The sequence below is a fragment of the Protopterus annectens genome, chromosome 1.part2 (assembly GCF_019279795.1).
Source record: "Protopterus annectens isolate FY-2018-M chromosome 1.part2, PAN1.0, whole genome shotgun sequence".
NCBI lineage: Eukaryota > Metazoa > Chordata > Ceratodontiformes > Protopteridae > Protopterus > Protopterus annectens.
Window position 1 is genome coordinate 309,971,298 of NC_056727.1, and position 13,910 is coordinate 309,985,207.

The following is a 13,910-nucleotide window of genomic DNA, read 5'->3' on the forward strand; positions in this document are numbered from 1 at the left end:
TTGCAGATCCTCAAAATAAAGGGGAAAAGATTTTGCACACTTTAGATGTACACAGGCAATTGCGTTATTATTTAAGCAGGACTAAGGATTTTAGGCAGTCTCAGCAGTTGTTTGTTTCTTTTGCTTTGAGTTCTCAGGGCAAGCCTGTGTCAAAACAAACTATTTCTAGGTGGATTGGTTTTTGCATTGCATTTTGTTATTCCCATCATGGCAAGAAGATTCCAGCTGGGATTAGGCCTCATTCCACCAGGGCTACTGCCACTTCAACAACATTTCTAGGGGTGGCAACTAAGGATATTTTGGAAGCAGCTACTTGGAGTTCAGTGCATACTTTCTCTAAGCATTATCACCTTCCTATCTACTCTAAGTCTAGGGCTGGTTTTGCCACAGCTGTTTTGCAAGGCATGTTGTCAGCTCCTACTTCTTTGTAATTTGCCAGCCTCCCTTACCTCTGCTTTGGGATTCTACCCAATAGTCAGGACTGCAGCAATGGAAGACGAAGAACATAGTACAGTTTTGTACCTACCATAAATGTAGATGTTCGAGGATTCCATTGCTGCAGTCCAATTTACCCTCCCTCCTTCCCCTCTCTATTTAGGGGTGGTTGTGTAGGTGAGTTTACATGTTTATATTTTTGTGTATATTGTTGTATATATTGTACATGTTTTGGTGCAGGTTTTTGGGACTTGTCTTTTAGGGTCTTCTGACATCTGGGGCAAGAAAAGACTGAGGATATGACGCCGGTCATGCGCATTAGTACCCTGACGCACTGGCGCCAGTCTAATGCGCCTGACCGACGCCAGCCTTATACTCTGGTATTCGGGCCGACTGGACGCGGACTATACCCAATAGTCAGGACTGCAGCAATGGAATCCTCGAACATCTACATTTATGGTAGGTACAAAACTGTACTTTTAAGGCACTGTAGTTTTCGAATGTTAGCTGCCAAAGAACACTACAGGAATTAACAGAAAAAAGTAAGTGCAGTTTTTGTTATTAACTACTCTGCCCATTCACAGTAATGTTATTAAGTGAAATAAATTATAAGGGCATTCATAAGACTTTTGGCATCAAATATGCAGTTCCCTCACATTTGGAATGGGAATGTAACTGTGCTGAGATAAAAACAAGTGAAGATAGTTAGGAAATTAATTCAGAGTTTTACCCACTAGGTGGAGATATTATCTTTGCTGTAACAAGTTATAAGTTGAAGTAATGATAAACTGCTAAGTATGAAAACCTTTATAGCATAACTTTTTCTTTTTCAGGGTTTATAAAGAGAAAATACGGGATTATCAATTCAAACGACTCAAGTACTTTTATGCAGTGGTGGAATGTGATTCTGAAGAAACGGCAAACAAGATTTATGAGGAATGTGATGGTCTAGAATATGAAAGCAGCTGTTGTTTTATTGATCTCAGGTAAAAGAATTAGATGCGAGTTTCCTTGATATTACTTCACTTTGTCAAAAAATTTGTACATATACACATGACTGTTGTTTCTGTACCCTAAAGTTAGAGCAGTTAGATTGCAGTGTAGTATGGAATCCACGTTTTTGAGATCAGTAACTTTACGCACCACATAAAAATCTGTAAATAGATAATAAATCCACTAACACACCATCTATGGGTTTAATGAAACTGGGCCATACATTTTCTCTTCTGCTTCTCTTTTTAGGCACACCATTCACCCAAGATGTTTTACAGTTGCTTTTTGGCTTTGTTTCTGTCTTTTTGTCTATTTGACAGCAGTTGAAGTTCCACTTGAATTATAAAAAATGTAAGTGAAGTGTGTTAAGACTCAGTTCTCACATCACCCGTTGTAAAGGTATTTGCATCTGATATTGCACTTTTCATTCTTCCTCAACATATGGGTTACGGATCCGATCCTCTGATCCAACTCAGACATATACCACAGACTTCAAATCCAACTCACAAGCTGCTTCCTCTACCCAAAATGCTCTAGTCCATTCCAGTACCAAAGATTGAGTTTGCTGCCATATAGCATTCAGTGAGTGAAAAAGAGAATAAAAACTAGAGCAGGGCTCAAACCCAGAACTGTACTTTCCAACACAGACAATTCAACACAAAGTCCATCATGCCACTCCAAAAGATGACAGGAAGGGGAAAGTTGAGGAAAAATGAAATTAGACAACATAGATACCTAGTTATGGTGAGTACATAACTTTTATATCTGACGTTGTCCTTTTCATTCTTCCTCAGTGGATGGGACAGAGCCCCCAGCTACGTAAATCTTGGGTGGTCCTCATGGAAGGATATTGCAGAGAACTGCTGATCCAAAGGCATCTCTACTTTTGGCAATTAAGTCCAATTTTTAATGAGTAACAAATGTATGAGCATTAGACCATGTGGCTGCTGTGCAAATGTTATTGATACAAGTTCTAGCCCAAAATGCAGATGAAGTGGCCATTGATCTAGCTGAATGGGCCCTGGGAGGTTTTGGTAGAGAAAGGCCTGGCTGAGAATAAATTCAAGAAATACAGTTAGTTATCCATTTGGCCAGTGTGACTAGAGAAATTGGAGATCCCAGTCTACTGGATGAAAAAGAGAAACAGCTGGTCTGTTTTTCTGAATTCTGTATTTCTGGTGCTCATTGATTTACAAATATGTAGGAGATTCATAAGTGTGGGATATACAGATGCCTTGTAAGCTAGACATAGATCACCCTTCAGCAGTCTAGAGAAGGCTGGGTAGAGGGAAAGGGCTTTAAGGTGCTCTGCATAAGGCAGGTGTATTATGTCTTGTATTCTTTTTGTAAGGAAACTTTGAGGTCCATCTAGTTGCTGTATATGCCTGGTCAGGTGTGTACCAAAGGGAGTATTTTACTCTGTGACTGGTCTGATAAGGGCAGAGCACAGTGGGACAGTACCTATTTGGACCTAGATACAATGCCCTTACTTATAAGTTGCACAGCATAAAAGGATTTCTTCACCACTGTGGGCATGTGGTGGTTGGATGTAAGATTACTGTCTACTTGTGTACCAAGATTCATGACCATTTTGTTTCATTTTCTTTTTTTCCCCACAATTAAATGTTTTAATATTTAAATAAAATATAGTAAAAACTGTCATATACCCACATTTCCCTTCATGTTTACCAAATCTTGATGCTGATTCCATCCATTGAGATTGGTCCTCATTTTGCTCCTTTTACAAAAAAAAAAAGGAATCCTGTCGTTAATCTTTGGGGATCCAGTTGTCAAAATAAAAAAAAACTTTGGAATGGCCAATTAACTTGTATAAAAAAATCCACAACAGTGTGTTTTGGTTGGAGGAGGAATCCTCTCCTACTGATCTCGTTTGTGTTTCATTGTTGCAGTCATCACATTTGGGTTATCCCTGCCAGGCTAGCCCTCAGTCGGCCCGAATACCAGAGGCTTAGTATTTCTGCGTCACTTGCTGTTGCTCCAGGACTGACATCAGGTCATCGGTAGTATAAAATAAGGCAACTGACTCCATTACATCAGTCTTTCTTGCCGAAGAGCCCAAAGCAGAAGCCGTTTGCACAAGTGCCGGTCGGCCACTACCTAAATTTTCATTTTCCGAATTGAAGTTGAAGTCTTCTAAAGCTAAGTACCCTGTTGGGGATTCTTTTTTATTGCTCTAACCGATGTCAGAAAAAGTTAACAGTTGTCTCGCCTGTGGAAAGCAAATACCACACCAAGATTTTCATTCTTACTGCATCACTTGCTTAGGCCCAGAACACGACATCCCCAGCTGTTGCTTTTGTGCTTTGTTCAATGCCAGAACTATATGTCATCGGGCCCTTATTGTAGCTAGATATTTTCGCTCTCAGTCCTCAAATTCTGATATGGCTTCGGTAAGCCATCCGACAGCAGATCTTCTGAAAAAAACATAAGGATAAAGACAGAGAAAGAGCACACAGGTCCAAACCTACTGACAATGCTTCCGTTAAGCTAGTTGTCAGTTCTCCAGTCCTCAGTGAGGTGCTTTCGCAGCCACTGATGCCCGCTTCTGTTGATTTGCAGGCTGCTACCGAGACCCTTTCGGAGTCTGGTATGCCGCAAGACTCTTCATTGAGTAAGGAGCCTGCAGATGTCTCTACCTTGGATGGGTCCGGAGCCGCTGAGCAGGCACTGGCTTTTGAGGAAGTACTTCGCACTACCAATTCTCGACACAGACCGACGACTTCTTTCACGTCTACCATTCTTTCGAAAACCACTGAGTTTCTAAGGCCCAGGGTACGAACCACACCCAAGAAACTGACAACTCAATCTCAGGCACCTGATTCCTTGCCTCAGTCTCAAATGTTTAAAATGGCGGAAGACCTTATAATGCTGATCAGGGGAAGCCAAGCTACCGATCAGGTGAAGCCAAGCTACCCCTTCCAAAAGAAAGATTTGTCCCCAGTAGTTTTATCTGAACAGGAGTCCGATGACTGTGAAGCATCTGAATATGAAAACATGCAACCCCTCTCTGCTTATGAGGATTCTGATACAGAGGAATCCATTCTTTCAGCCTTTCCACCCAAGGACTTTTTCTTTGGGGAAACCCTACAAACTTTAAGGGAGCATTTCCACTGGGAATGTCAGGACTACCCTCAGTCTGAAAGAGACTCGGGGAATTATTAGATCTTCCACAGCACAGACCTCTGGCCATTCCTCCTGTCCTCGATGTTGTGGATGATGTTTTCATGGAATCTAGTTTGACTCCTGATACCCTCCCTCTGGCTCTCAGGAAACCTGACTGGTACTATAGAGTCCCTGACTCTCACAAATTTCTTTTCAGAAATCCTACTGCTGACCCTGAGGTTATTTCTCAAGGGTCTAAAGGAATTAAAGCAACTTCTGCTAAGAATCCCACCCCCTCAGATAGGGATTCCCTAGCATTAGACAGATGGGGTAACAAAGTATACACCTCTGCTACTCTTGCTATTAGAGCACTAAATTGTCAGTTCTATATACTAAAATTTCAGCAACATACCATGGAACTCCTCAAACAAAAAATATCATCTTTTCTTACGTGTGCAGAAAATAAAGAGTTACAAGAGTTAATGCATTCTGCAAGTCAAGTAACTAAGCACACCTTACAATGTGGTTTTGATGCCCTAGAAGCATCTTGCAGGGCAGCAGTCACTGGTTCTGTCCTTAGAAGGCATGCTTGGCTTAAGGAACAGCCCTTGCCAAACCATGTCAAATCCAAATTATTGGACGCACCCTTGCACAAAGACAACTTATTTGGCACCAAGGCAGAGGAGGTCTTAAAAAAGATGGAAGAAAAAGCTAAAATCTATGCAAACAGTTAAGGACTTCCTGCAGGTCCAGCCACCTAGGTTCAGTAGGCATTGCTCCTCCAAGCACTGGTCCTTTCCTGCCCCTTCCAGGTCAGCTCAGCCCAGACCCCAGAGAAGCAGGCCCCCCCAGACAGCAGCCCCAGGGAATGCAGAGATCTAAGCAATGGAGTTCCTCCTCTTCAAAACCAGGGAGTGCTAAGCCACCCCCTCATGGTAAGAACTCACAATGACTCACTGCTTCCACCCCCTCCCTCTGCTCACCTGCACTTGCCCCTAGGAGGCAACTCTCCTTCCACGCAAGCACCTGGGCAACCATTACCAACGATCACTGGGTCCTCAACATAGTGTCCCAGGGATACAAATTTTATTTCCACACTCTACCAACTCCAAAAGGGTTCCCAGAACTTCCCCCAAACCAGTGGGCAGAGGCCAAAAAGCAAGCCCTTTCCCTGCTCTCTATGAGGGCAATAGAGCACGTTCCTGCAGAACATATAGGCCAAGGTTTCTACTCCAGACTCTTCCTGGTACCCAGAAAAGAGGGCACCTGGCATCCCATCCTTGATCTATCCATTCTAAACACCTTTCTGATGATATGAAAATTCAAAATGCTCACCTTCCAGCAACTACTACCTATGTTCTCCAAGGATGCTTGGTTAGCCACCCTAGACCTAAAAGAGGCCTACCTACACATTCCAATCAGGGAATCATGCAGGAAATATCTACGTTTCAGGACAGGATCACTGCACTTTCATTTCTCTGCGCTTCCCTTTGGCTTATCCACTGCTCCCAGAGTTTTCACAAAATGTCTGGCTCCCGCCATTGCTTTTTGCAGGCAAAGAAATATTCAAATTTACCCATACTTAGACGACTGCCTTATTCAGGCAGACAGTCAGGAAAAGCTGCTCAAGCACCTGGCCTTTGTAGAGGACCTACTGACCTCCCTAGAGTATACTGTCAACAAAAAGAAATCCAAACTAGTACCCACCCAAAAAATTATATTCCTGAGAGCAAGCCTGGACACATCATCCCAGATGGCATTCCTTACACCAGAAAAGCAAACCTACCTGACAGCCCATTTCTCTGAACTAGCCACCAGACCCCAGTTATCCGCAAGGAAAATCCTGCAAGTTCTGGGGTTCATAGCTTCTTGCATTCTACTCATTCCATATGCCAGACTGCATATGGGGAAACTACAATGGTACCTAAAATGCCTTTGGTGTAAACACTTTCAAGACCTGGAAACTCTTATACCAATGATACCTTGTTTAAGAAAAGATTTTCTTTGGTGGGCAGCAGCATGCTACCACAACAAAGGACTACCCTTCTCACAACCCCACACCGCTCAGACCCTCACCACAGGCACATCAGACTATGCTTGGGGTGCACACCTGGACAGCAGGTGCGTACAGGGCCAATGGTGCCCACAGCAAATACATCTGCACATCAACCAAAAAGAGATGTTAGCTGTCCAGCACGCACTGACAGCTTTCAGACCCCTTCTCTCCCCGGGGGCTGTACTTATCAAAACAGGCAATACCACTGTGATGTGGTATATCAGTAAGCAAGGGAGGGACTCACTTGTACCCTCTGTGCAGGCTCGCCATGACCCTCTAGCACACAGCTTCAGCCATGCACCTACACCTGTTAGCACAATTCCTGCCAGGCTCTCTAAACTCTCTGGCAGACAACTTAAGCAGAAATCTTCTGGACCCACACAAGTGGCAGCTTGACCAAAGAACCTTCACCCTTGTAACTCAGAAATGGGGCACCCAGAAGGTCAACCTCTTTGCTTCCCACTCCAACCATCAGCTGAGCAAGTTCTGCACCAGGGAGCCTCACTGCAGCGCCTGGAAAGTGGATGTTCTATCCTTCCAGTGGGTCAAACTCTCAGTCTATGCATTTCCCCCACTACTGCTCATTACAAGGGTACTGCTCAAAATAAGAGAGGAAAAACCAAAGAAAATCCTGATTGCCCCAGACTGACCATGCCAGCACTGGTACCCACTGCTGTGCAGCCTGTCACCATGGCACCTCCCTTAGATCCCTACACTCCTGACCCAGAGGGAAGGAGAATTCTTGCATCCCCAGTTGCAGACTCTCAGTCTGGCAGCCTGGCTTATTCCCTGACCGCTGCCAGTCTCAGCAAACAGGTTCTAGATGTTATACATGAGGCCAAACACCCTAGCACTAGAAAGTCTTATGCTGACAAATGGAAAAGGTTTTGCACCTGGATCCAGGCTAAGAGAGCCGGGCGGGACAGCCTTCCCTACCTCTCATCCTGGATTACCTTGCTGACCTACTACACAGGGGGTCTATCCTTTTCTTCTATTAAAATTCATGCCTAAGCTATCTCTGCTCATTTCAGCACAGAGCCACCTCTTTTCTCACACCCTCTAATCAAATATTTCCTTAGAGGGGCTAACAACTTGAGGCCACCCAGAAGAGCACCTACTCCAGCTTGGGACCTAAACTTTGTGTTGGAAAAGCTCCCCTGCCCCCCTTTGAACCAGCGGCTTCAGCAGAGTTAAAGTTTCTCTCATGGAAGACGGCCTTGCTTCTGGCCATCACTTCAGCAAGAAGAGTATCCGAGCTACAAGCACTAATGGCTGTAGAGCCCTTCATTTTCCATGCTGACAGGGTCTCCCTCAGGACTAACCCATCCTTCATGCCAAAAGTGGTGTCCAGTGTGGCTCTCAACTAATCCATTCATTTGCCCACCTTTTTCCCTAACCCTACAAATCAAGGAGCAAGATTACTGCACTCTCTAGATGTACACAGTCAAACATTACATAGCTAATTCAGATCCTGCCTTCTTTTAAACCTCGTTCCTCCTCTCCATGTGTTGTTCCCACAGTTCCCATTTTTTCTATGTAATTTGCTACTACCCTTTTGTGAAGATCCAGATTCCAGTTGTTTTATTTCTCTTACTATATTCACTACTTATAGTAAAGGAGGTGTAGACTTTGATTTCCATTTTTTAGTAGTTGCTTTTTTGGCAGCCACCGTAATTTAACTCAGCAAGGCCTTACTATGTCTAGCAAATTCCAATTCTGTATCATAGCTCAAAAAAAAAATAATTTCACTAGATACACCAATTTGCTCACCCAGTATATCTGACAGAGCAGTCTGCAGGGAATCTTTAAACTCTGAAAACTCATTACACTCCCAGAAAATATGTTCCCAGTTACCTCTTTCTTCCCCCATCACACCTCCAATATTTGCTCTCTACCTGAGGAAAAATTCTCTGGAGTCTACTTGAGTTATAAAAATACTTGTGTACACACTTCCAAGCAAAGATCCTAAATCTGCTAGACGTTGTTGCGTATTTGGAAGACATACATATATCCCCCCATTGTTTCTTTGTGAATTGCTTATCCAGTCTGTCTTCCCAATCCTTTCTAACCTCATCTGATTGATTCTTATAGATGTTCTTTGTGTTTCACTGTTGCAGTCATCACATTTGGCTTATCTGCCTGCAGGTAACCCTCAGCTGGCCTGAATACCAGAGTCTTGGGATTTCTGCGTTGGATGCTGTTGCTTCTTCCATGATGTCAGGTCGACAGGGGTATAAAACATGCAGCCGACGCCATTACATCAGTCTTTCTTGCCGTGTGGTGCCAGAAGCAGAAGCAATTCGCAAGTGCCGGTTGGCCGTCTCCTGAAATTTTCGTTTTAGAGTTTCAGATCTGAAGCCTTCAAAAAGATAAGTACCCCGTTGGGGATTTTTTCTTGCTTTAACCGATGTCAGAAAAAATTGATAATTGCCTTGCCTGTGGAAAGCAAATACCTCATAGAGATTTTCATTCTTACTGCGTCATCTGTTTAGGCCCAGACCACGATCCCTCGCTGTCGATTTTGTGTCTTGTTCAACGCCCAAACTATTTGTCGTTGGGATATTTTTGTAGCTAAATACTTTCGTTCTCGATCTCCGTTCTCCAAAATGGCTTCTTAAGCCATTTGACTACCGATCTCCCGAAAAAACGTGAGGATAAAGACAAGAGACAGACTGCATAGGTCCAAAACTGCCGACGACACTTCCGTTAAGATATTTGCCAGTCTGCCGGTACTCAGTGAGGCGCTTTTGCAGCCCCTGATACCCGCTTCTACAGATTCGCAGGCCTCTACTGAGACCCATTCGGAGTCCAGTATGCCGCAAGATGCTTTTTCGACTATGGAACCTGCGGATGTCTCTACCTTGGATGGGTCCGGAGCCACTGTGCAGGCACCGGCTTCTGAGGGTGTATTCAGGCCTACAGATTTTCATATTAAACCGACGACTTTGTTTCAAGCTAAAAATACCAAATTCCTCAGGCTTAAAGCTCGCACTACACCTAGAAAACCAACAGCCAAAGCGCATTCTCAGGCCCACATGCCTCAAAAACAAATGATTAGAATGGCTGAAGACCTTATTACCTTAATTAGGAGAAGCCAGCCTTCCCCCTCTAAGAGACCTAGAACTAATTTTCCTTCTGATTCTTCTGATCAGGAATCTGATATCTCTATTTCTCCAGACTACCAGGAATTACCCTTATCTACTTATGAGGATTCTGATGCAGAGGATTCCATTCCCTCTGCTTCCCCTCCAGAGGATTTTTCTTTAAGTGAAACCTTGCATACCCTTAGGGAACATTTCTGCTGGGAAAGCCAGGACTATTCACAGTCCAAAAAGAGACTTAGGGAATTCTTAAACCTAACTCTGCACAGGCCTCTAGCTATCCCTCCTGTTCTGGAGATTGTAGATGATGTTTTCTTGGAATCCAGCCTTACCCCAGACACTTTGCCTCCAGCTCCCAGGAAACCTGACAGGTACTATAGAGTACCTGACTCTCACAAATTCCTCTTCAAGAATCCTAATGCGAATCCAGAGACCACTTCCCAAGGACCTAAAAGCATTAAGGCTACTACTGCCAAGAATCCTACCCCTTCTGACAGGGATTCTAGGGCTTTAGACAGATGGGGTAAGAAGGTATATACCTCTAGTACTCTGGCCATTAGTGCTTATCAGCAACATATTATGGGACTACTTAAACAGAAAATTATGTTGATTCCTGACTGTACTGAGCTCAAAGATTTACAAGAGTTCATGCATTCTGCTGACCAAGTTGGTAAACATACTTTGCAATGTGGTTTTGATGCTTTAGAAACATCTTGCATGGGCTGATGTCACTGGGTCTGTACTTAGAAGGCGTGCTTGGCTTAAGGAACAAAACTTACCAGATCATCTTAATGCTAAATTACTGGATGCACCCTTAAACCAAGACCGCCTTTTTGGCAACAGTGGAAGAAGTCCTCAAAAGAATGGAGGAAAAAGCTAAATCTATGCAAACTGTTAAAAATTTCTTACAAGTACAGCCATCTAGATTCAGTAGGCACTGGCCTTCAAAGAACTAGTCCTTTCCAGTCCCTTCAAGGCCTTCTTAGTCCAGACCACCAAGACTTCAGTCTCAGGCTATGCACAGATCAAAGCAGTAGGGGGCTCCCACTTAAAAAGCAGGGAATAGTAAGCCACCCCCCTATGGAAAAACTACACAATGAGTTATCCTTAACTCTTCCAAGCCTTGCTCAACTGCTTGCACCTTTAGGAGGAAAGCTCACCCTGCATGCAAAAAACTAGGAATTCACTACCCAAGACAAATGGGTTTTAAACATAGTTTCCCTAGGATACAGATTCCACGTCCACTCTGTCTCCCATCCCCAAGTGGATGGCCAGACCTCCCCCCAGACCAGTGGGCGGAGGCCCAAAAACATGTTCACTCTCTCCTCAGCATCAAGAGTATTCAACATGTCCCAGCAGAACAAAGGGGACAAGGTTTCTATTCAAGACTGTTCCTGGTTCCCAGAAAAGAAAACTCCTGGTGTCCTATCCTGGACCTGTCTATCCTCAACACCTTTTGATTCCAAAATTCAAAATGCTAACTCTTCAACAGCTTCTTCCTATGCTAGCCAAGGATGCCTGTCTGGTAATCCTAGATTTAAAAAAAGCTTATTTACACATCCCAATAAGGGAATCTTGCAGGAAATACCTACGCTTCAGGGCAGGCTCCATGCACTATCTGTTCTCTGCACTTCCCTTTGGCTTATCTACTGTGCCCATGGTATTCACAAAGTGCCTAACTCCAGCCATTGCATTTTGTAGGCAGAGAAATATTCAGATTTTCCCATATTTGGATGATTGCCTGATTCAGGCAGAGAGTCAGGACTTGCTATTACAGCACCTGGCATTTGTAAAGAGACTTCTAACTTCACTGGGGCACACCATCAATGAGAAGAAATGACGCCTAGTACCCTGCCAACAGATTGTATTCCTGGGAGCAAGCATGAACACAACTTCCCAGATGGCATTCATCACTCCAGAGAAACAAGTTTATTTGACAACCTACTTCAACCTACTGGCCACAAAGAAACCGCTATCTGCAAGGAAAATCCTGCAAGCCCTGGGGTTCATGGCCTCTTGCATTCTGTTAATTCCATATGCAAGACTGAATATGAGGAAACTTCAATGGTATCTAAAACGTCTATGGTGTCAGCATTCTCTGGACCTGGAAACAATGATTCCTATCATCCCTGGCCTAAGGACATAGTTCCTTTGGTGGGCAGAGGCCTGCAACCACAACAAGGGACTCTTTTCACTCTCCCCCTGCCGCCCAAACCCTAACAGACTCATCAGACTATGCATGGGGGGGCTCACATGGCAGGGCAGTGCATTCAGGGCAAATGGAACCTAATACAGATGCACCTGCATATCAATCAAAAAGAAATGTTAGCTGTACAGAATGCTCTGACAGCCTTCAACGACCTTATTTTTTCAGGACAACTATTGGTAAAGACAAGCAACACCACAGTTATGTGGTACATAAACAAAAAGGGGGAACCCATCCCAACCCACTCTGCAGACTAGCCATGGCTCAGTGGAACGCAACCTTGAGCAACCAAGTGAACCTACAAGCTCAATTCTTGCCAGGCAAAGTAAATTCACTGGTAGACTTGATCAGAAATCTCGTGGACCCACATGAATGGAAACTGGAACCCAAAATATTCAAGCTCTTGAGGAACAAATGGGGGACTCCAGAGGTAGACCTGTTTGCCTCCCCTCAGAACCACCAATTGAAAAAGTACTGCACCAGAACTCCCCACTGTCAAGCTTGGAAAGTGGATGCCCTGTCCTTTACCTGTGAAGGCCTCTCAGTTTATGCCTTCCCCCCTCTGCCTCTCCTCTTGAAGGTCCTGCTAAAGATCAAACAGGACAAGTCAAGGACAATTCTGATTGCACCGGACTGGCCACGTCAGCACTGGTATCCCCTTTTGCTCAGTCTGAGAGTGCTACAACCATGGCACCTGCCTCAGACCCCTTCCCCTGCTGTCCCAGCAGGCAGGCCGGCCAGATTCTGCACCCTCAGCTACAAACCCTGAACCTTGCAGCCTGGCTAATCCCCCCCGAGCTCACCTCTAGCAGCCCTCAGTAATCAGGTGCTGGATGTCATTCTTGAGGCAAGGAGGCCTAGTACTAGAAAATCCTATTCAGAAAATTGGAAAAGATACTGTTCCTGGAGCCAGTCTCAAGGGGTGGGCACAACGGTGCCCAGCTTACCTTATAATGTGAAATTGTTCGATCTCGCCGTTTGTTCTTGCACACGGGTTCGGAGCCGATCCTCGGCTCCGAGTTGGCATCATCATAAGCTCTGCATCTCAGAGAAGCTCGAGGCACAGTCCATATCTCATGATCCTCCGCTGTTATCCCTCAGATCTAGTTTGCCACTGCAACAGATCGCGTTGAGGATTAGCATGGCCCCTGCGCAAGGACATGGCAGATAAGGCCAAGTCTGAGTTCAAGAGATGTTAGTGTGGACAGAAGATGTCCATCACCGACAATCATACTTCCTGCGTCTACTGTCTTGGCCCTCTCCATCTGCAAGAAGACTGTTCTGTCTGTCATTCCTTCAGTGGAAGGGTCATGATGGAAAGGCGCAGGAAGTTAATAGAGAGGGGTTTGCTAAAGCCCGACTTTCAAGAAGCCTTGGAGAAGGCTGATCAGGCGTCGGAGTCTTCCAAAGGGTCGAAGTCTTCGAAGGTATCGGAGCCCAAGTCATCGGCTCCGAGCACCTCTACTAAGATTCGGACGCCGGCTCCACAGACCTCGGGGCCGAGCATCGAACGGTTGTCTCTGATCGAGGCCCAGGTCTTGGAGCTGGTGTCGGAGGTGCCTCCATCTTCGATCCTTTGTTCGGTGACATCTTCGGCCCCTTTGACCCGTTCTTCCAGGCCATTATCTGACACCGACGTGGATCGAGTGGTGCAGAAACTTATGGGGAACACAGCTCTATCCAAGCTCATTGCGGTTTCGTCCCAGTTGATATCGAAACTTGAAGCCCTCCCTGTGTCTCCTGCAGATCCTCCTCCGAGACCCATCGAGTCCTCTGAGCCGGGAGATGAGGAACCGATGATTGTTAATCCCTCGGTGCCGAAGCCTTCTTTAGTGCGGTCGGCACCATTGAGCTTGACTCCCTTAGAGCCCATCGAGGAGTCTCGGAGCCGGGGCAGAGAGTCGAACCGAACTTTTGGTTCCGACTCTTCCCCTCGGAGCCTCGGCGCAGATTAGCTGAGCTCCGTCCTCGGGGTCGGAGCCCGTAGTCCCGGTTT

The 13,910-nt window shown here is 45.1% G+C and overlaps 1 protein-coding gene across 1 annotated transcript in view; it reads left to right on the top strand.

Annotated features, from left to right (window-relative positions):
* ESF1 (ESF1 nucleolar pre-rRNA processing protein homolog) overlaps positions 1-13,910 on the top strand; it is a 1,041,566-nt gene that overhangs the window by 317,403 nt on the left and 710,253 nt on the right. The window contains exon 6 of the mRNA XM_044056192.1: positions 1,269-1,421. Within this exon, the coding sequence (XP_043912127.1) occupies positions 1,269-1,421 (153 nt within the window). The remainder of the gene's footprint in view (positions 1-1,268; positions 1,422-13,910) is intronic.